This window comes from Panthera leo, chromosome E2 (genome assembly GCF_018350215.1).
Source record: "Panthera leo isolate Ple1 chromosome E2, P.leo_Ple1_pat1.1, whole genome shotgun sequence".
NCBI classification, from domain to species: domain Eukaryota; kingdom Metazoa; phylum Chordata; class Mammalia; order Carnivora; family Felidae; genus Panthera; species Panthera leo.
In genome coordinates this window covers 42,045,947-42,068,068 of record NC_056693.1, presented here as the reverse complement: position 1 = coordinate 42,068,068, position 22,122 = coordinate 42,045,947, and the positions used below count along the sequence as shown (strand labels likewise).

Genomic DNA, 22,122 nt, shown 5'->3' with positions numbered 1-22,122 from the left:
GATTCTTGATTTCAGTTTAGGTCAGGATCCCACAGTTTGTGAGTTCAAGCACCATGTCGGACTCTGCACTGACAGCCTGGAGCCTGCTTGGGATTCTCTCACTCCCTCTCTCTGCCCCTACCTGCCTGTCTCAAAAATAAATAAATAAGAACTTAAAAAAAGTAGAGTTTCCTGTAGATGGCATATGATTGAGTCTTTAAAAAAATTTATCTGACCATCTATTTTAATTGGTATGTTTAGACCATCTATATTTAATGTAATTATTTATATTTGGATTTAGGTCCACAATTTTGTTTTGTTTGTTCCTTCTTTATTTGTCCATTCTTTCCTGCCTTCTTTTGGATTAAATATTTTTTAGTCTTCTCTTATTACATCTATTGAGCTTTTTACTCTCTTTGTACTGTTTTTTAGTGTTTTCTATAGGGATTAATATATACATGCTTAACTTTTCACAGTCTGCTTAGAATTAATATTTTACCACTTCAAATGCAATGCAGAAACTTGAACATCATATATGTCATTTTAACCTCCCCTCTTTATGTTGTGGCTGTCGCATGTATTACATGTACCTATACTGGAAATCCCATCAGATGATGTTAAGATTTTTGCTTGTGGGGTTTCTTGGGTGGCCCAGTTGGTTAAGCATCCGACTTTGGCTCATGTCATGATCTCACGGTTCATGGGTACAAGCCCTGTGTTGGCCTCTGTGCTGACAGCTCAGAGCCTGGAGCCTGCTTTGGATTCTGTGTCTCCCTCTCTCTCTTCCCCTCCCCTGCTTACACTCTGTCTGTCTGTCTGTCTCTCTCTCAAAAATAAATAAACATTAAGACATTTAAAAAAGAAGATTTTTGCTTTCAAACATCAAACATATTTTAAAGAACTTGAGAAGAATATTCTATTTGTCCAGATATTTACTATTTCTTTTTTACCAGTTTTATATTGATATATATACATACAATAATACATACAATAATAATTGACATATAAGTTTAAAGTGCACAGCGTAAGCAGTTGATGTATGTGTATGGTTAAGTGACTAACACAATAAGTTTAGTTAACATCCATCATCAAATATAGATACAAAAAAAGACAAAAGTGTTTTTTAACCTGTGATGAGAACTTTCAGGATTTAGTCTCTTATCGACTTTCAAATATGGCATACAGCGATATTAACTATAGTTATGTTGCACATTACATCTTTAATACTTTAACTGGAAGTTTGTACCTTTTGACTGCCTTCATCTAATTCTCTTTCCCTCCATCACTTGTCTTTGGTGACCACAAATCTGATCTCATTTTCTGAGTTTCATTTTTTTCTTTTTTCTTGTTTTAAATTCTGCATATAAGTGAGATCAGTATTTGTCTTTTTCTAATTTATTTCACTTAGCATAATGTCCTCTATCTTGCCACAAATGGTAGGTTTTCCTTCTTTTTAAAGGCTGAATAATATTCCATTGTGTGTGTATGTGTATATACATATATATGATATATATGTGTATATATATATATATATATATATATATATATATATACGTATATGCCATATTTTCTTTATCCATTTATCCATTGATGGACTCTTAGATTGTTTCCATGTATAAATAATGCTGTAATAAACAGGGGTGTGCAGATATCTCTTCAACATAATTTTGTTTTCTTTGGACATATATCCAGGAGTGGGATTGCTGGATCATATGGTAGTTCTGTTTTTAATTTTTAAGATATTTACTATTTTTGTTGCTCATTCTTTATCTTTTAAGTTCCATGTTTCCTTCCGGTATAATTTCCCTACTGTCTAAAGAACTTCCTTTGCCGCTTCTTTCAGAGCAGATCTACTGGCAATGAATGTGTTCTTTCAGTCTTCCTTTTTTTGAGAATGTCTTTTTTTTTTTTTTTTTTTTTTTTTTTTTTGCCTTCATTGATGAAAGAAGGGTATTTTCACTGGATAAAGCATTCCAGTTTGATGGTTATTTTCCTTTAACACTTGAAAATTGTGCTACTTCTTTCTGGGCTCCATGGTCTCTGATGGCAAATCCTCAGTTATTCAAATTGTTACATCATTTTCCTCTAGGTGCTCTCAATAGTTTTTTCTTCATCTTCAGTGTTGAGAAATTTGATTAGGATGTACCCGAGTATGATTTCTTTGCTTCTTCTGTTAGAAATTTACTGAATTTCTTGAATCTGTAAATTTGTGTCTTTTGCTTATTTGAAGAAGTTGTCGGCCATCATTTCCTCAAGAAGTTTTTGTGCCACACTCTCACCCCATACTTTGTGGGAATCCAGTGATACAAGTATTCTTTTGGTATTGTCTCTAAAGTTCTGGAGTCTCTGTTCTTCTTCTTCTTCTTCTTTTTTTTTTTCTTCAATCTTATTACTCTTTTTTTGTTGAAATTGGATACTTTCTTTTTAAATTTACTTTATTTAAACAATTATTTATATTTAAACAATTTATTTAAATTCAAGTTAATTAACATACAGTGTAGTGTTGGTTTCAGGAGTAGGAACCAGTGATTCATCACGTACATATAACATCCAGTGCTCATCCCTGCAAGTGCCCTCCTTAATGCCCATCACTCATTTAGCCTATCCCCCCACCCATCTCCCTCTAGCAACCCTGAGTTTGTTCTCTGTATCTAAGAGTCTGTTCTCTGCATCTAAGAGTCTGTTATGGTTTGCCTCTCTCTCTGTTTTTATCTTATTTTCCTTCCCTTCCCCTGTGTTCATCTGTTTTGTTTCTTAAATTCCACCCATGAATGAAATCATGTATTTGTCTTTCTCTGACTTATTTTGCTTAGCATAGTATACTCTACTTCCATCCATGTCATTGCAAATGGCAAGATTTCATTCTTTTTGATCACTGAGTAGTATTCCATTGTATATATATACCACATCGTCTTTATCCATTTATCAGTTGATGGACATTTGGGCTCTTTCCATAATTTGGCTGTTGTTGATAGTGCTGCTGTAAACATTGGGGTGCATGTGCCCCTATGAATCAGCATTTTTGTATCCTTTGGGTAAATACCTAGTAGTACAATTGCTGGGTCATAGAACAGTTCTATTTTTAATTTTTTGAGGAACCACCATACTGTTTTCCAGAGTGGCTGCACCAGTTTGCATTCCTTGCAAAGGGGTTCCTGTTTCTCCACATCCTTGCCAACATCTGTTGTTTCATGAGTTGTAATTTTAGCCATTCTGACAGGTGTGAGGTGGTATCTCATTGTGGTTTTGATTTGTATTTCCCTGAGGATGAGTGATGTTGAGCATCTTTTCATATGTCTGTTGGCCATTTGGATGTCTTCTTTGGAAAAGTATCTATTCATGTCTTCTGAGACTGGATAATTTCTTTTGATTTGTCTTCAAGTTCACGAACTCCTTGTTCTGTCATTTCCATTCTGTTATTAAGCACATCCAGTGAAATTTTTTATTTTGGTTATTGTATTCAGTTCTAAAATTTCCATCTGATTTTTAAAAATATTTTATATTTCTCCACTGAGACTTTCTATCATTCCAATTATTTCACTTATTCTTAGAGCATGGCTATAATATTCTCTTTAAAGTTTCTGTCTAATCATCTAACATTTGTTGTTATATTTAGGGTTGTTTATTCATTGTCTTTTCTCATGAAATTTTGAGATTTTTCTGTTTCTTTTAACATTTTTTTTAAATGTTTGAGAGAGTGAGAGCACATATGAGTGGGGGAGGGGCAGAGAGCAAGGGAGAGAGAGAATCCCAAGCAGATCCTGTGCTATTCAGCACAGAGCCCAACATGGGGCTTGATACCATGAACCACAAGATCATGACCTGAGCTGAAATCAAGAGTTGAATGCTTAACCAGCTGAGCCACCCAGGTGCCCCAGATATTTCCGTCTCTTAATATGTCAAGTAATTATTGTATTTTGGACATTTTGAATATTATGCTATGAACTCTGGATTTACTTAATTCTATAGAGAGCATTGGTTTTTAGTTGTTGTTGTTTGTTTTTTTAAGCAGGCAATCAACTGGTTAGATTCAGGCCACAATATCCTACCTACCATTGGACTGTGACTCCAGTGGCAGTTCAGTTTTCAAAAACTTTGCAGTACTATTCTGGGGTAAATACCACTTGGTCATAGTATATAATAATTTTAATATGTTGTTAGAGTTGGTTTGCTAATATTTTGTCGAGGATTTTTACATCTACAGTCAATGAATGCTGGTATATAGTTTTCTTGTGATGTCTTCGTCTAGCTTTGTTATTGGGGTAATTCTGTCCCCATATAATGACTTAGGAAGTGTTCCCTTGTCTTCTGGTTTTTGGAAGAGTTTGCGAAGGGTTGGTATTCATTCTGCTTTAAGTGTTTGGTAGAGGGGTGTCTGGGTGGCTCAGTCTGAAACATTTAACAAAGTCAGTTAAACATCTGACTTTGGCTCAGGTCATGATCTCACAGTTCGTGAGTTTGAGCCCCGCATCAGGCTCTGCACCATCAGTGGGATTCTCTCCTTCTCTCTCTGTCCCTCCCCCACTTGTATATTCTCTCAAAAAAACTTTAAAAAGTATAAATTAAAAATAAATAAATGTTTGGTAGGATTCACCAGTGAAACTATCTGGTACTGGACTTCATTGGGAGGTTTTTGGTTACTATTTTGATCTTTTGTAGAGCTGTTGAGATTTTCTATTTCTTCTTGAATCACTTTAGGTAATTTGTATGTTTCTAGTTTGTCCATTTCATCTAGTTTGTTGGCATACAATTGTTATAATCTTGTATTCGTTTTTATTTTTCTATCATCATTAGTAATGTCTGCACTTTCAATTCTGGTTTTTGTTATGTGTTCTCTCCCTTTTTTTCTTCATCACTACCTAAAATTTGTTAATCTTTTTTTTGTTGATATTTTCAAAGAACCAACTTTTTGATTTCTTGATTCTATTATTTTCCTACTCTATGTTTTATTTATCTGTACCCTAATCTCTATTGTTTTCTTTTGCTAGTCTTTTTTTTTTTTTTTTTTTTTTTGAGAGAGTATACCAGCTGGGGAGGGGCACAGAGAAAGGGAGAGAGAGAATCTTAAGGAGCCTCCACACCCAGCACAACCAGATGCCCCTGTCTGTTCTATTATTCAACCCTTCTGTTAAATTTTAAAATCTTTCTCATAATCTACTCCCTCCCGCCTCCCAAGAACTGTTGTTAGCTTATTGTCGTCTTTACAGTCCCTTGTTTTAAGGACATGGTATCTTTACCCTGTAGTTAGGATTTTTCCGAATTTGCATTTTGGCCATTTCCATGGGTGATATGCCCCAGGTCATTCCTTACTCCTGGAAGATACTCACCTGATGTAGTTTTGGTCCAAAGAGGCATCTTCCTGAAGTCTGTGGTGACCACAACCCTGTCCCAGGTTCTCCTCAGTATGACAGGTGGCTGCATCAAGTCACGCTCCACCCCATTGCACGCCTTCTCTTTCTGGACATGGAAAACCTCTGCCTGCTTCAGAGAGCCGCCTCCAGGGATTGAGAGGAATGGCCACACAAAGGAGTTCAGCAAGGTCTACCCTTTTCCATTAGATTCTGAACACAGTCATGTTTCACTTACATTTTTAGATAAAATCTACATACTATGAAATACACAGGCGTTATGTATATAGTTGAATGTTTTGACACATGTATATACCTATGTGACCACTTCCCTAATGAAAATAAAGAACTTTCTCATGCCCTCATGCCCCCCCCCCCTTTTTTTTAAAGTTTATTTATTTTGAGAGAGCTCGAGTGTGAGCAGAGGAGGGGCAGAGAGAGAGACACAGAATCTGAAGCAGGCTCTGTGCTGTCAGCACAGAGCCAGATGCAGGGCTTGAACCCACCAACTGCGAGATCATGACCTGGGCCAAAGTCGGATGCTTAACTGACTGAGCTACCCAGGCTCCCCCTCCTCGTGCCCCTTTATAATCAGTCCCCAAACTTCATCTCCTGAGGCAACCGCTGTATTTTTCCCTGTCCTTGAGCTTCATAGAAATGAATCATAGGATATGTCTTTTGAGTCTGCCTTCTTTCACTCAATATGTGAGAGTCATTATGAATCTTTTATTTTTATCATTATTACCGTGTTGTATTACTATCCTTTTTTATTGCTGAGTAGATTTCTATCTTATGAACGTAGCACAGTTGGGTTTATCTCCTTTTGAACCTGTAGGCTCTTTTTTGTCTTTTGGCTACTATGAAAATTCTAATACACCATTCCTCCTGGCTCAATACCTAGGAGAGGAATTTGGGGTCACATGGCAGGATAGGGTGCATTTTTGAGTTTTTCTTTACAATGTAACTCCCTGTAGTTGCTCCCACTTTCAGCAGGGTTGCCTCACCCTGCCTGGCCTGCAGGGGGTGCTGTGGGGGCTACAGAGGGAGTAATGACTGGAATGGTGGAGGCCCTATCTGGGCCGTCCAAGTTTGGGCTCCGCCTGCTTCCCCACCTGACTGCCAGGCAGCAGCCTCTTTCCAGCCTCGCTTCATTCTCAGCAGCAGCCAAGTATGGGATCTCCTGGTAGAGGTGGGCCCTGCCACTTCAGGGGTTCCCTGTGGCACTTAGGACAAAGGCCCGAGCCACTAGCATGGCTCTCACGGCCCAGTTGACCCTCTCAGCCTGTCTCTCACATTGTTCCTGGCTAGGCTGGGGGGGGGGGCACCCCATTACTCCCCACCCCCCATCTCTTCCAGCTCCTCATGCATCAGTGTGGGACCTTGCTTTCCTCTCAGGAGGATAACCCTTCTCCTGCCTCGTGGTCGGTCTGTCCAGTGAGACTGGGGCCCTGACCGAGGCCTGTGAGTGGGAACTGTGGCTGTGGTGCCCAGCTGAGCCTAGCTCAGGGCTTATGCTCAGGTCCTTATTGAGGGAGACCCTGCAGGTCCCAGAGGGTTGGCTGGTCATCTCTGAGGGAACCTGAGTGCTCCCAGTTCCTCCTGTGCCCGGGCTGACTGGCCCAGATGTGAGCCTGACTCTGGCTGATAGAGGCCTTGAGCCCTGAGGGGATGATACCACCCCTGTTGTCCTCTTCCCGAGCACACCTCAAATGAGAACCGGTGCTAAGCTACAAAGTAAAAGTAAGAGAGGCCAGTAACCTGTTTTTCTCATAGCGACTACCTGGATGCTTTTTAAAAATGTAAATATCAATGTGGGAGCACCTGGGTGGCTCAGTCGGTTAAGCACCTGACTCTTGAATTTGGTTCAGGTCATGAGCTCCGACCGGTGCAGAGCCTGCTTGGGACTCTCTCTCTTCCCTCTGCCCCTCCTCTACTCTCTCTCCCCAACCTCAAAAAAAAAAAAAAAAATTTAATGTGAATAAAATGTCCATTTTGTTTTCCAGTCTGTTGTTTTCCTATGGCCCCTTTGGCTGGTCACTGTTGACAGCCTCTGTCACCCACGCTACGGGTACCCCAAACCTTGTGTGCCCTGTGGCCTACAGGCCTGAGAGGCCCATCTCTGGTCTTGCCCTCTGCACCAAAACTTTCAGTAACTTTTGTTGAATGAACAAAATAATGTTTAGATCAACATTAAGCTTTAAAATCCATTTAAAGAGGAATTTCTTTTTCAAGCAAAGTTGGTTATTAGGATGGAAAAGAAAACCATTCTAGAGAGAAGACAATAAACTGGAAATATTTGTCGTAAAACGCACTGCCACTTTTGATAACAGGGGCCTCCTTTACGTCATTTCTTGCCTCTCTTTACTTTTTCCTTTGGCTTTTGTGCTTTTTCTGGTGCCTTTTCTGGTGCCTTTTCTGGTGCATTTTCTGGTGCCTTTTCTGCTTCCTTTGGCTTTTCAACCTTTCGTTCATTTTTTGGAGGAAGCAGCACATTGGTTTTGAGCCTCTTGCCTTTGAAATGTTTTCTTTGAAGACACATATCCATTAAAGCAAACATTCCAGCCATACCAATAAGGATCTGGGGGAAAAAAGGATGCCCATTACTTTTGCTTTTCATACAGATGCTTTGCATTTCATTCCAAAGCTGGCATATTCCCTCCTTGTTTCTAATTCGTCTGCGGGTGCTGATTAACACGTCCTTTCCTCTTCCTAGACTTCTCAACCAGAGACATTCTGAGTTTGCCCCTCCTCCAGCTTCAGCCTCCCTCTCCTCCCTGCCCCAACCCTCTCCACCTGTGCCTGTCTCTTAAAACCCATGGTTAGCGGCCTGGGTGTGACCCTTTGCCTCAGGGATTGGGGCAGCTAGGAGGAGAAAGCCATTAGATTGTCTGGCTCCCTGGACATCATCTTTATTTAAGTGGTTTTTTCATTGGAAGCATTTACCACCTTTAGTTTTAAACTTTGCATGGGTCCCAAGATTTTGTGAAAAGAAGCCCTTTCCTTAAATCAGTGGAAAACACCCATTCTCCAAAAGAGGTGATTTCTTTTCTTTCTTTTTCTTTCTTTCTTTCTTTCTTTCTTTCTTTCTTTCTTTCTTTCTTTCTCTTTTCTTTCTTTCTTTCTTTCTTTCTTTCTTTCTTTCTTTCTTTCTTTCTTTCTTTCTTTCTTTTAATGTTTATTTTTGAGAGAGACAGTGAGAGTGGGGAAGGGGCAGAGAGAGAGGGAGACAGGATCCCAAATGGCCTCCGCACTGACAGCAGAGAGCCGACCCAGGGCTTGAACTCACAAACTGTAAGATCATGACCTGAGCCAAAATCAGGAGTCGGATGCTTCACTGACTGAGCTACCCAGGCGCCCCTAAAAGAGGTGATTTCTGAGCACATAAACTGCCCAACATGAAAGACTCACCACAGCAATAAAGTAGTGCAGTGGCATGGTTTGTCGACTTTTCACAGCTATGACCACGGCCCCCACAAGGAAAATAATGGCAAACAGGTCGTTGAGAAGGTCCTAGAAGCATGAGAGATAGGCAAGTCAGCCTCAAACAGAGCCAAGACCCCCATCAACACCCAGCCTAGCATAGCTTCCTCCAAAGGGGATGGTTTCCAAACTTCTGACTGCTTTTAAAAGTATAGGTGGAGATAAATACACATGGGCTGCATGGACGTGCTGTGGTCCGCAGGGCTGAGCTCTTTGAGTTGAGATGCAAAGCCCAGGGTGTTTAACTGCCTTCATAGGCTCCCCTGCTGCTGCCTCTCACCTGAATTCACACAGTAGCTAGTTATGTTTTGATTTTTTTTTTCCTTGAGTACTCATTTAAGTAACTGCACAACTATACAACTTAACGGTGAGTACAACCCCCCATCATCTTTATGCTCTCAGGACCAGCTCTCCTTTCTGGATCGAGGGTGGGCTGTGTTGCTGGCAGGAGGCTCTGTTGGATTCCGGCCACCCTAAGTTGGGAGCGCAGTGGCTGCCTTTTCAACCCCTGCCTTGCCCCTCCTGCTACTTCCTAGACACTCCCCTCTTTGTATCAGCAGCCTTCCTTCCCATCCCTTGTGGCCTCAGCCTTACCCTTGCCCTGTACACTTGTTTCCCTTACCTTACTGATAAGGTCCAGATGTTCCCAGACCGCGCAGAAGGGCTACTTTCCCTGCAAGTACCACCTGCTGTCACTCCCTGGCATAGCCAGACTTAGAGTTGGGCAAAGCGTGGCCACAGAGAGCCGGCTTCCTCTCGCGTCACTCATGGGGTGATGCTAACCCAGAGCTGGTGCACCCTCTCGATCCTGTGGGCAGCAGCCAGCTCTGCAGCACTGCGTAAGGCCCACCCTTCCCCTTGGTTTCCATGATGCTATTTTCTGCAGGTTGACCTTCCCTGGCTACTTGTCTTGGGCATTTTCTTTTCCTTTTCAGTTTTTTGAATTTTAATACATTTCAAACATACAGAAAATACTAGAACACTCATCCCCACTCCCACCTCTGGCAGCCACGAACTATTGAGATTAAACAGATGTTAAGATCTTGCAAGATTTGCTTAGATCTCTTAAAAAAGACAACAAAGCCAGAAGTAAAACTTTGTGGAGTAAGACACAGTGTCATCATTCCGGCCCTTTTATGCCTCTCACTCAGAGGCAACTACACACAGTGGAACTGATGGGTCCTTTTCCCAAGAGTGTATTAGTATTTTCTTCCATATTATATGTTCATAAATAGTATATACTATTTTGTGCGTTTCACAAATTTAAATTTAAATAAAAGGTGTCTTCTATCATTGGCTTTTTAAACTTAAAGTTTGTGAGATTGATCAATTTTGAGAACACAGATTGAATTCATTAATTTTAACTGATGAAGTCTGTGAATAAACCAAACTAGAAACATTAGGTTGTTTCTACCTTTTAGGAAATTATTATTACAAACTCTGCTGCAACGAACACTCTGGTCTGTGTCTCCTGTGCGTATTTCCTCCTGGTGTGAATCAGTAATAGAAAATCTCCCACTGAAGAAAAGCTCAGAACCAGATGGCTTTACTGGTGATTTCTACCAAACATCTCGAGGAGAATTAACACCAATCCTCAAACTCTTCCAAAAAAATTGAAAAGGAGGGAGCCACTCCCAAACTCATTTTATGAAAACCAGCATTTTCCCGATACCAAGACTAGCAAAGGACACTACTAGAAAAGAAAATTTCAGACCATCATTCCTGATGAACAGAAATGTAGAAAGCCTCAGTAAAATGCTAGCAAACTCTAAAGGCCTCATCTGTAAGCATAGTCACTCTGGGGGTTAGGATTTCAGCATATGTACTTTGGGGGTACACATTCAGTCCATAACAATTCCATTAGTCTTTTTGTTGATCCCTGAGCTAGTACCAAAGCTTTATAGTAATTCTGATATCTTGTTGGGTGAGTCTATCCTTGTAAGACTTTTAGAATCACCTTGTAAACGTTCCTGGAAATTCCAGGAAGAACCTCTGTCAGGTTGAAGTTCCATTTGATTTATTGATTACTATGGAATTAAATTGCCATCTTTTTTTTAAGTTTATTTATTTGAGAGAGAGGGAGAGAGCGCACGTGTGAGTGCATGAGCTGGGGAGGGGCAGAGATAGAGGGAAAGAGAGAGAATCCCAAGCTGGCTCTGCATTGTCAGCACAGAGACTGACATGGGGCTTGATCTCATGAACCGTGAGATCATGACTTGAGGTGAGATCAAGAGTCAGATGCATAACCAATTGAGCCACCCAGGTGCCCCTTAAATTGTCATCTTTATGATAGTAACTCTTCAGACCTGTGAATATGGTGTATATTTCCACTTATGCAGACTTTTATGTCTGTTAATAAAATATAATCTCTACGTAAAGTCTTACACATCTTTGAATGGGTTTATTCTAAGACACCTTGTAGTTTCTGTTGCTGTTTTAAATGGTTTCTTTGAAAAGTCACATTTTCTCAGTGTTCATTGCTGGTATTCAGGAACAGTATTGTTTTGTCTCTGGTTAACTTTCATGGTAATTTCACTGTAGATTCTCATAGATGTAGATTCTCTATGTAAAGAATCTTATTATCTGTGAATAATGCTATTTTTTCAAACCCTTCCCAATTCATACACTTTTTGATTTTCTTGTTACATTGTACTAAGATCTCCAGCACAATGTACAGGCATGGGGATAGTAGGCATCTCCAGTGCTTCTAAAGTTTTACCATGAAATGCAATGTTTATCATAGGTTTGGGTAGATACCTATTATTAAGATAAGTTCTCTTTTAAACTAGTTTGCTGAGAGTTTTCTTTTCTTCTTTATTAAAAAAAATTTTAGTGTTTCTTTTTAAGAGGGAGAGAGAGAGAGAGAGAGAGAGCGAGCAAGCATGAATGGGGCAGGGGCAGAGAGAGACACAGAATCCTAAGTAGGCTCCAGGCTCTGAGCTATCTGCACAAAGCCTGACTCGGGGCTTGAACCCATGAACCATAAGATCATGACCTGAGCCGAAGTTGGACACTCAACCGACTGAGCCACCCAGGTGCCCCTCTTTATTTTTTTTTTAGAGAGATAGAGAGAGAGGCAGAGGGAGAGAGAAAGTCTTAAGCAGGCTCCATGCCCAGTGCAGAGCCTGAGGTGGGGCTCGATCTCATGATGGTGAGATCATGACCTGAGCCAAAATCAAGAGTTGGACGCTTATTTGACTGAGCCACCCAGGTGCCCCTAGTTTGCTAAGAGTTTTCTTAAAATTAGTATTCCTGAAGTTCATGAGATGAACTAAATAGTTTTTCTGAAGTTCATGAGATGATGAAATGGTTTTCTCCTTTAGATAAGAGATGGCGAATTGTACCGATAGAATTTTGAAGATTAAATCATCTTTGTATTCCTGACACATACCCTGCTTGATCATGATGTATTGCTTGCTTATAGATTGCTTGATTCAGTTTGCCTGTATTTTATTGAGGATTTTTATAGCCATATTTAGGTAACCTAGGTGTATATACTTTACATTCCTTATAATATCTGGTTTTAATATCAAAAGTCTATTAGATAGTACAACATCTTATAAAGCCTTTAAAACAGAAGGGACAGACCAATTAAACTGAATATAAAGTCTGGAAATAAACCCTGCATTTGGGATTTTAACATTTAACAGAAATGCCATTTAAAATCAGTGGGGAAAAATTATACTATTTAATAAATGAATAAATTGAGTGATAGGGTATATCAACTGGATAGCCATCAGGATATAAAATTGGAGCCATGGTTCACACCATATACCAAAATGACTCCAAATGAATCAGAAGATTTAAGTGTAAAAAGTGAAACAAGTGCCAGATGAAAACATGGATGAATTTTTTATAACCTGTTTTTCTATTTCTTTTTGAATCAATTTTTATGTGATATTTTTTGTAGGAAATCATTATCTAAATAAACTTTCCAATTTATTGGCATAAAAGTTCATATTTTGCCTGTAATCTTTAAAAATCTCCTGTTGGTATTTTTACTAATATTTTTCCTTGTTCGTTCTCTCTTTTTTTCCTTGGGGTCTATCTGCTTTAGTAGTCTTTTTGAAGAACTAGATATTTGGTTTTATTAGTCCTCACTATGGATCTTTGTTTCCTATTTCCTTAATTTTAACTCTTATCTTTGGCATTGCCTTCTTTTTAGTTCCATTTTTTTATTTTGTTTTGGTACCTTCTTGATACTGTTAATTTTCAGTCTTCTAATTATATAGATTTGAATTTGAATAGTTTAGGGACATTCTACAGATAGTATCTGTGAATACTACATAAACATGAAATCCTCATATGTTTGGGGAACACATTAGATTTCCCCCCAAATACTTGGGGATTGAGTTAAATTTTACTGATTGATTTTTAATTATATTATATTGAAGTTAGAGAATGGTCTGTATGGATATCAATTACTTGTTATTTATTTACATTTCCTTTGTGGTCTTATTGAGGATAATTTTTATGATTGTTGCAAATGTACTTGAAAGGAATATATAGCCTGTTCTGTTGGGTGTAGGGTTCAATATGTTCTGTGTATGTCATTAGATCAAGCTATCAATTGCTGAAGGAGGCATGTTAAAATCTCCCACTATGGTTGCTATTTGCCAGTTCTTTCTTATAACTTCTTTTAATTCCTTATAATTCATTTCTGTTTTTTATATTTGGGGGTTATATTGTTAGGTGCATACAAGTTTAGAATTGCTGTAAGTAGTGATCTTCTTCATATACTTAAAAAACACATACAGGGACGCCTGGGTGGCTCAGTCGGTTAAGTGTCCGACTTCAGCTCAGGTCATGATCTCGTGGTCTGTGGGTTCAAGCCCCGCGTTGGGCTCTGTGCTGACAACTCAGAGCCTGGAGCCTGCTTCGGATTCTGTGTCTCCCTCTCTCTCTGCCCCTCCCCTGTTCATTCTCTGCCTCTCTCTCTGTCAAAGGTAGATGAACATTAAAAAAAAAAAACACATAAACCACATACAATTGGCTTAATCTGGTATTAAAGCTATGCCAGCTTTCTTTTGGTTAGTATTTTCCTTTTATTATTTTTTCCATCTCTCATAACTGTTCTCCACATGCCTTGTAATTTAGTATGTAGCTGGATTTTAAAAATCGATTCTTAGAGTCCTCTGTCTTTTAAATGAAGAATATATTCCATTCATATTTGTCATCTTCTCTGATATAGTATTTGGATCTATTTGTACCATTTAATTTTACTTTTTTCTATTTAACATATACCACACTTATTTCTTTTTATTTTTCCATTTTATTGAGTTAGCTCTCTTTATTCTCTTTTCACTCTTTCTCCTCAACAGGTTTGATTTTATATATCCTGGAATTCTATTCTTTAGTAGAATTCAGTATTAAGTTTTAATATATTAGTGTTAATATTATTGCCAAATCATTCCCCCCAAATCAAGAACTTTTCATTCTTATCATATACAGTACTGTGGTCTTACGTGTTATTGTGTTGCTGTACCTTTAGTTCTACCTTGTTATAGTGTTCCCTCCCTCCCCTTGCAAAAAAAACCAAAAAACAAAAAACTATTCATATATTTTTTAAAACCTCAATTCTGTCTTAGTGTTTATTTAGGTCAATCCACAAGGTCACTAGGCTCTTTGCTTACTGTTCCTTTTTCACCTTGCACACTTTTTTTGTTTTGTTTTGGTTTGGTTTGGTTTTGATTTGATTTACTTCTTCCTGAAGTACATCTTTTAGTAGTTCTTTCAGTGAGGGTCAGCAAAAAGAAATTGTTTCATTCTTTGTTTAAAAGTGTCTTTAGTTTACTCTTGCCACCTCATTCATCCCTTTAAGGAAATTATTCTAGTGTTTTCTGGCCACTGTCACTGCTGTTGAAAAATATGAAGTTAGTCTAGTAGTTTGAGGATTTTGTTTTTGTTTTTGTTTTTGTTTTTGAGGTAAATTGGCTTTTCTCTTGGTTTGATTTTAAGTTTTCCTTTGTTTCTGGTGATCAGCAGTGCCCCCATGATGACATGCCTAGGTGTGGCTTTGACACTTCATGTCTTTCATTAAATCTGATATTGATATGGCCACCTCAGCTCTTTTTTGGTTACTATTTACATGGAGTATCTTTTTCCATTTTCACTTTCAACCTATTTGTATCTTTGGACTAAAGTGAGTCTCTTTTCTTCATATTATAGGATCATTTAAAAAATCCATTCAGATCATCTCTGCCTTAATTGGAGAGTTTAATCCATGTGCACTTAAAGTAATTGCTGATAAGGACTTATTTCTGTCATTTTGCCGTTTGTTTTTTATATATCATATCTTGTTGTCCTTCAATTCCTCCATTATTGCTTTCTTTTGTGTTTAATTTTTCGTAACGTATCAATATAATTCCCTGCTCATTTCTTTTTCTATATATTATTGAGTTCATTTCTTAGTGGTTATCTTGGGGTTACAATTAATATCTTAAACTTACAATCGTTTAGTTTGAATTGATACCAACTTAGTGTCAGTAGTACACAAAAACTTATTGTTTTTGGTACAAATTATATCTTTATACATACAGGCCCATTAACGTAGATTTATAATTATTGTTTTATGCATTTGTCTTTTAAATTGTATCAGAAAAAAGAAGTTACAAACTGAAAATACAATCATACCGGCTTTTTAAAAAATAATTATTTTAACGTTTATTTATTTTGGGGGCAGGGGGTGAGGGGCAGAGAGAGAAGGAGACACAGAATCCAAAGCAGGCTCCAGGCTCTGAGCTGTCAGCACAGAGTCTGATGTTAGGCTTGAACTCCCAAACTGTGAGATCATGACCTGAGCTGAAGTCAGACGCTCAACCGACTGAGCCACCCAGGTGCCCCAATAATACTGGCTTTTTTAAAAAAAAGTTTTTAATGTTTACTTATTATTGAGAGACAGAGCATGAGCAGGGGAGGGGCAGAGAGAGGAGGAGACACAGAATCCGAAGCAGGCTCCAGGCTCTGTGCTGTCAGCACAGAGCCCGACACGGGGCTCGAACTCACAAACCGCAAGATCATAACCTGAGCCAAAGTTGGCCGCTCAACTAACTGAGCCACCCAGGTGCCCCAATACTGGCTTTTATATTTACCTATGTAGTTACCTTTACTAGTGTTCCTTATTTCTTTTATGGCTTCAAGTTATTGTCTAGAATCCTATTGTTTGAGCCCGAAGGACTCCTTTTAGCATTTCTTGTAGGGCAGTTCTACTAGCAACAAACTCCCTCAACTTTTGTTTATCTAGGAATGTCTTAATTTCTCCTCCATTTTTGAAGGATAAATTTTGAAGGATATTGTATTCATTTCCTGGAGTTGCCATAAGACGGTACCACCAACTAAGTGGCTTAGAACGACATTAATTTATTGTCTCACAGTTCTGGGGCCAGAAGTCCAAAATCAAGGTGTTGGCAGGGTCATGCTCCCTCTGAAGATGCTAAGAAATGATCTGTTCTGGCCTCTCTTCTAGCTTCTAGTAACTTTAGGTGTTCCTTGGCTTGTCTCACCATCCTATCTTCTTCCCATGTCACTTCACATCATCTTCCCTCTGGACATGTTTGTCTTCTGTGTCTAAATTTCTCCTTTTTGTAAAGATACTAGTCATATTGGATTAGAACCCACTCTAATATGTCATCTTAACTAGATCATCTGCAAAGGCCTTATCTACAAGTAAGGTCACATTCACAGGTACTGTGAGTTAGGACTTCAACATATTTTTAGGGGACACAATTCAACTCATAACAGATAGCAAATTTGAAAGATAGAATTTTTTGTTGACAGTTTTTATCTTCTTTCTTGCAGGACTTTAAGTACATCATTCCATTGCCTCAGGTCTCCATGGTTTCTGATGAGAAATTGACTGTTAATCTTATTAAAGGCCCCTTATATGACATTAGTTGCTTTGCCTTTGTGACTTTGTGACTTTCAAGACTTTGTCTTTATCTTTGGACATTTTGATTATGAGTGTCTCAGTGTGGATTACTTTGACTTTATCCTACTTGGTCCTTTTTGGATGTGTAAATTTGTATTCTTTTATAAACTTTGGAAAGCTTTTGACCATTGCTTCTAATATTCTTTCTTCCTTTTTCTCTTTCTTTTCTTTTGGGATTCAGCATATGTTAGTATGCTTGATGGGTGTCCCATAGGTTTCTCCATTTTTCTTCATTCTTTTTGTTTTTCTGTTCCTCAGACTGGATAATCTCAATTGATCAATCTTCAAGTTCATGGATTCATTCTTCTGTCTGCTCAAATCTGCTGTTAAACCAAACTAGTCAGTTTTTCATTTCAGTTATATTACTTTTAGTTCCAGAATTTCCTTTTGGTTCCTTTTTGTAATTTCTCTTTGCTGTTATTTTCTACTTGTTCATAAACTGTTCTCCTGGTTTTAGTTCTTTAAGAATTTTTAAGACAGCTGATTGAAACTCTTTGTCTAGTAAGTCTAATATCTGGGCTTTCTTAGAGGCAGTCTCTATTAATTTTTTTCCCCGTGAATGGGCCATACTTTCTTGTTTCTTTGCATGCCTTATAATTGTGGGCATTTTGAATATTATCATATAGTTACTCTGTAAACCACGTTCTCCTTCCTTCCCAGGATTTGTTGCTGTTGATTGTTGTGAGCTGTACTCATTTGTATGTTTGATGACTTTTTCTAAACTATTTTTTTTAAGACTATTCTTTCCGTACTGCAACTGAAGTCCCTGTTTTGCTAGCAAATCATGTAGTGATTTGAAAGAGATTTCCTTAAATATCTGAAAACAAACAAAAATATTCTACCAGTCTTTTCAAATTGGCTTTGTTTTGAGGTATTCCTTCAACAATTGTCCAGGCTGTTTAGAACTCTCAGTTTTCCCTTGCTGCTTGTACAGAGGGTAAAGGTCAGCAACAGGCAAAAGCTTAGGGTCTTTTCTGAGCATGTGTCCAGTCCTTGGCATGTGTGTAGCCTTCTGGATTCCCTGGTGTATGTGGTAGCTTTTCAGAGTTCTTATTCCCCCATGCATCTCTTTCCCCAGGCTCTTCTTTCCCAAACTTCTGGTCTATTGGTTACCTCATTTGATGTCCCTTGCCCAATCAGATGTGGTTATGGTTAGTAGATAGGCCTTTAAGTGCTTTTGACAAATGCTTTCCAGGAGGCCACTTCAGCCTCGAGAAAGCTCTGAGGCAGGTGAGGGCCCAGCCCTCAAAGAGTCACCAGACAGGTAAAAACACACAACCATAATTCTTTGAGAGCAAGGTCTGTGTTGTTCCTTCTGCTACCAGCAAAGAGTGTGACCAGGAATGTGGGCTGTTATCTTCATGGTAACAGACAAGCTTGGGTATGAAGGATGGCAGGGAGGTATGTTAAAATGGCACAAACACTCTCTTATCACACCCAACAGCTTCTTTCTTTATTAACCATTCCCTCGGTTGTAAGCTTCTAAGATTGGATTCCAGAGATCTGAAAAAGTTGTTTCTGATGGGTTTTGACAGCCTAATCATTGCTTTAGTGGAGGGACAGAGTTTTGGCATTTCTGACACTGCCATATTTAGTGATGTCGCTCATTAAACCTGGAGAGTTCTCAGTCATTATCACTTTATTTCCCCTCCTCCATTCTTTTTTTAAAAAAAATTTTAATATTTATTTGTTTATTTTTTTTAGAGAGAGAGAGAAAGAGAGAGAGAGAGAGAGCACAAGCAGGTCAGGGGCAGAGAGAGAGGGAAGCACAGAATCCGAAGCAGGCTCCAGGCTCTGAGCTGTCAGCACAGAGCCTGACATGGGGCTCGAACTCACAAACTGGGAGATCATGACCTTAGCTGAAGTTGGACGCTTAACTGACTGAGCCTCCCAGGTGTCCCTCCTCTCTTCCCTTCTTTTGAGTCTTTTCTTCTGGAATTCCTATTAGGCTTATGATGGACTTTCTCATTCTATTTTCTCTGTCTCAACTTCTCTTCTATTTTCTGTCCTTATCTCTCAGTGCTATATCCTGGGTCATTTCCCCACATCTTTCAGTTTGCTAATTCTCCAGCTTTGTCTGATATGCTTTATAACCCATCTATTGACATTTTTAATTCAAAAACTAGATGTTTAATTCTAGACATTGTATTTTGTACTTAAAAAAAGATCTTTTTATTCTGTCTTTATAATGTCTTTTCCTGTTCTTAGGTCTCTGTTTATGTCTTTAATTATTTTAAGTATATTTCTTATTATTTTCAGACAGCTCTTCTGTTAATCTCATACTCTCAGGGTTCTAATCCTCCTCTTTTTTTTTTATGTTTGCTGATTGTCAATTCTTAGACATGGGGATTTTATTTTATTTTATTTTATTTTATTTTATTTTATTTTTTTAACGTTTTATTTATTTTTGAGACAGGGAGAGACAGAGCATGAACAGGGGAGGGTCAGAGAGAGGGAGGCACAGAATCTGAAACAGGCTCCAGGCTCTGAGCTGTCAGCACAGAGCCTGACGCGGGGCTCGAACTCACGGACTGTGAGATCATGACCTGAGCCGAAGTCGGCCGCTTAACCGACTGAGCTACCCAGGTGCCCCAGATATGGGGATTTTAAAATCAGGTGTTTTGTAGTTTTGAACTGTGCATTCATTTTTGACAAGTCACTCCCCACCCCCACCTGTACTGTGAGAATTTCTTTATGCTTTTTTAAAAAATTTATGTTTATTTATTTTTCAGAGAGAGAGAGAGAGAGAGAGAGAGAGAGACAGAGTGTGAATAGGGGAGGGGCAGAGAGAGGGAAACAGAATCTGAGGCAGGCTCCAGGCTCTGAGCTGTCAGCACAGAGCCTGACGCGGGGCTTGAACTCATGGACCACGAGATCGTGACCTGAGCCGAAGTCAGACCCCCAACTGACTGAGCCACCCAAGCACTCCAGTCTTTATTCTTTGATTGTGACTTTGCATTTGTTTCTGTCAGGAGTCCCAAGGACATTATCAGAACGTCATTAAATTGGGATCATTTTATTCTAATTCCAAGGCACAAATTTTCTAGGCTGCATGAAGGTTTCCAGGATGAAGGTGGTAAAAATTCAAACCAAATCTGTACAAGATGCAGGCTCAAGGCTTCTATTTCTCAAAGTGGTCTTTTTTGTTTTTTCCACTCCAAGCTCGGGCAGAGGTGAACAGGCCTCTTGTTCCTCTGTTTGGTGGGGAAAGGAGTCTTCTCCGCCTGTCTTTTCCCTAAGGGTTCAGTCTTTGCAGGGTGCTGGCTTTACACAGGGGTCTCAGTTCTAAATCCCCGTTTTGCTTAGGACCAGGGCCTCATCTCCTTTAACTCAAGAGTGTATGAAAATCCATACTCCAGGTTCCTGGGGTAATACTTCGTAGGCCATTGCTACCCACACTTCAGCAGGTTATTTGATCACTGCTCCTGTTTTTCATTTTTGGCACTTGTGTGTTTCCCGTTTTACCAGCTCAGCCATTCGTTTATAGCAGTTGTGTTTGCACTTTCCGTAGTAGTTTTAGGTAAGTGCAGCAGGAGGATTTTCAGGGTTTATTGAGCTTTCATCTTGCTGGAACTAAAAGTATCTTGCAAGTTCCTTGGCTGGGAGCTTGCCCTCTGCTTGTTCCTTTACTTTGTCCTCTGCTTACCCCTTTCCCAAGAGTCGTATTCGGTCCTCCTCTCCTTTCTCCCTATATTGGGGGTTCTCGCCTACCTCCCTGAGACCTATGAATCCCTAGGCCCTAATAACTTTTGACAAGGAAGCAGGACGGAGTGTAGTTAGGAACTCAGACTCCACTGACAAAGCTGGGTTTGAATCCTTTTTCCACCACTTACTAGCTGAGTTACCTGGGGGTAAGTTAGGTGGCCATTCTGGGACCATTTCATATGTAAAGTAAGTGAAACTCTTGAGTTTAGGACTCTGGAGGCTTGCTGTGAATGTGCAGTGAGGTGGGAGTTAGGTGGGTGTGCTCTACGATTCAAGTCCAGAAGTCCTCAGGCACAGCATCAAGCACTTTGTATTTACTCCTCAGGCACCATGCCATGAGAGATTATTACTGTCCTCATATTACAGATGAAGGAAACAGGCTATGAGTGATTGGGTAACTTGCCCAGCTCCTGTTCCAATGGATGCCTGCTTTGGGCTGAACATTCTTCTGGGCTTAACATCTTTTACAGGGATAGTCACTAGAGATCTAAGACTGCTTAAAAGTGATTTTTTAAAAATTCTCATTTTATTTTACTGATTTATGGGAAGATGGGTTTTCTTCTTTGAAATCTGAGGATGGGGTACCTTCTGGGGTGATCTCTCCACTCAAGTGTTAGCTGGCACAGAAGTGGGGGGGGGGCGGATAGAGCTAGTTGCTACGCCACCCCTCCTGAGGAGAGCAAAGCCCCAGGAAAGCAGAGACCTCTTCCTTGGACCACCAGGTAGGTAAGAGGCCTCCCCGCCCCCAAGCTGGGGTTTTTGAGAGCCTTTTGTAACCTAACTTCAGCTTCCCCTGCCCTGGCCCCCCTGGAGGTGCTGAACCCAAGGCTGGGGCACAAATATGGAGGGTGCAGGGTGTTTCTCTGTTCAGTCACTGTTCAGGACACACCCATGAATGCACACCAGCCTCAGGCGGTCCCCACCTCCTCTCACTTACAGAAATGGGCCACAGGATGAAGGGTATGTATCTGTTGATGGCGAGGGTGTAGGTGATGAAGAAGAAGCAGAAGATGGACATCTCCATGGTGATGATGAGCATCAGGAGAGGGTGCACGCTGGTCCCCGTGAACAGTACCAGTGCAGCTATCAGGCAGCCCTGCCGGGAGACATATACCTGAGCTACCGCAAAGGGCTCTCCCCTACTCTAGAGCCCTTCTGGAGCCCCTCTGGAGCCTGCTCCTTCACCCTCTTTTCATGGTTGGGCCTCCGCCCTGGTGTACCAGCCCAACTTACCAAGCTCAGGATCTTGACCTCGGCGTGCCCGATCACCCAGAACTCTCTATTGCCTTTCTTGAATTCCCACATGTAGCGGCGACACCCCTTCCTGGTGCCCACTTCATCCTTGGGCTGCACCAACTTTGGCTTTTTGTTGATCTCCTTGTCCTCTTGGTCTTTCTTGTCCCCTGGTTCGTCAGCTGCAGGAGGGGACGGCGGCGCAGCTGCGGGCGCCGATGCAGGTGCAGCCGCCGCCGCCGCCTTCTTGCCCTTTTTGCCTTTGTCAGCCATCTTTGCGTGGGAGTTCTTAACTTCTCACCTCCTGCGCGATCTCTCTCCTGCTGGCGCCGGACAGGCCTGGCCTCTGAGCGAGACTGGTGCCCACCCACCCGCTTCCAGGTCCCGCTCAACGGCCGGCACGCGCGAACGCCAACGCCCGGCGCTGCCCCGCGCGCCACGTCTCCCTGC

At 40.2% G+C, this 22,122-nt stretch overlaps 1 protein-coding gene across 1 annotated transcript; it reads right to left on the bottom strand.

Annotated features, from left to right (window-relative positions):
• Nucleotides 1-7,517: 7,517 nt before the first annotated feature.
• On the bottom strand, nucleotides 7,518-22,034 carry CMTM2 (CKLF like MARVEL transmembrane domain containing 2). The gene is made up of 4 exons (XM_042917603.1): nucleotides 21,673-22,034; nucleotides 21,377-21,535; nucleotides 8,736-8,837; nucleotides 7,518-7,905 (listed from the first exon to the last, which is right to left on the bottom strand). The coding sequence occupies exons 1-4, from the start codon at nucleotides 21,943-21,945 to the stop codon at nucleotides 7,672-7,674; spliced, it is 768 nt and encodes a 255-aa protein (XP_042773537.1). The 5' UTR covers nucleotides 21,946-22,034; the 3' UTR covers nucleotides 7,518-7,671.
• Nucleotides 22,035-22,122: the final 88 nt, after the last annotated feature.

What these genes read in the sequence shown, in the direction of transcription:
- CMTM2 (XM_042917603.1), bottom strand. Translation starts at nt 21,945, where the DNA reads ATGGCTGACAAAGGCAAAAAGGGCAAGAAGGCGGCGGCGGCGGCTGCA. An exon ending in AGGTCAAGATCCTGAGCTTG is followed by an intron (nt 21,536 to 21,672) that starts GTAAGTTGGGCT and finishes GTCTCCCGGCAG; the next exon opens with GGCTGCCTGATAGCTGCACT. An exon ending in TGCACTACTTTATTGCTGTG is followed by an intron (nt 7,906 to 8,735) that starts GTGAGTCTTTCA and finishes TTTTTCCCCCAG; the next exon opens with ATCCTTATTGGTATGGCTGG.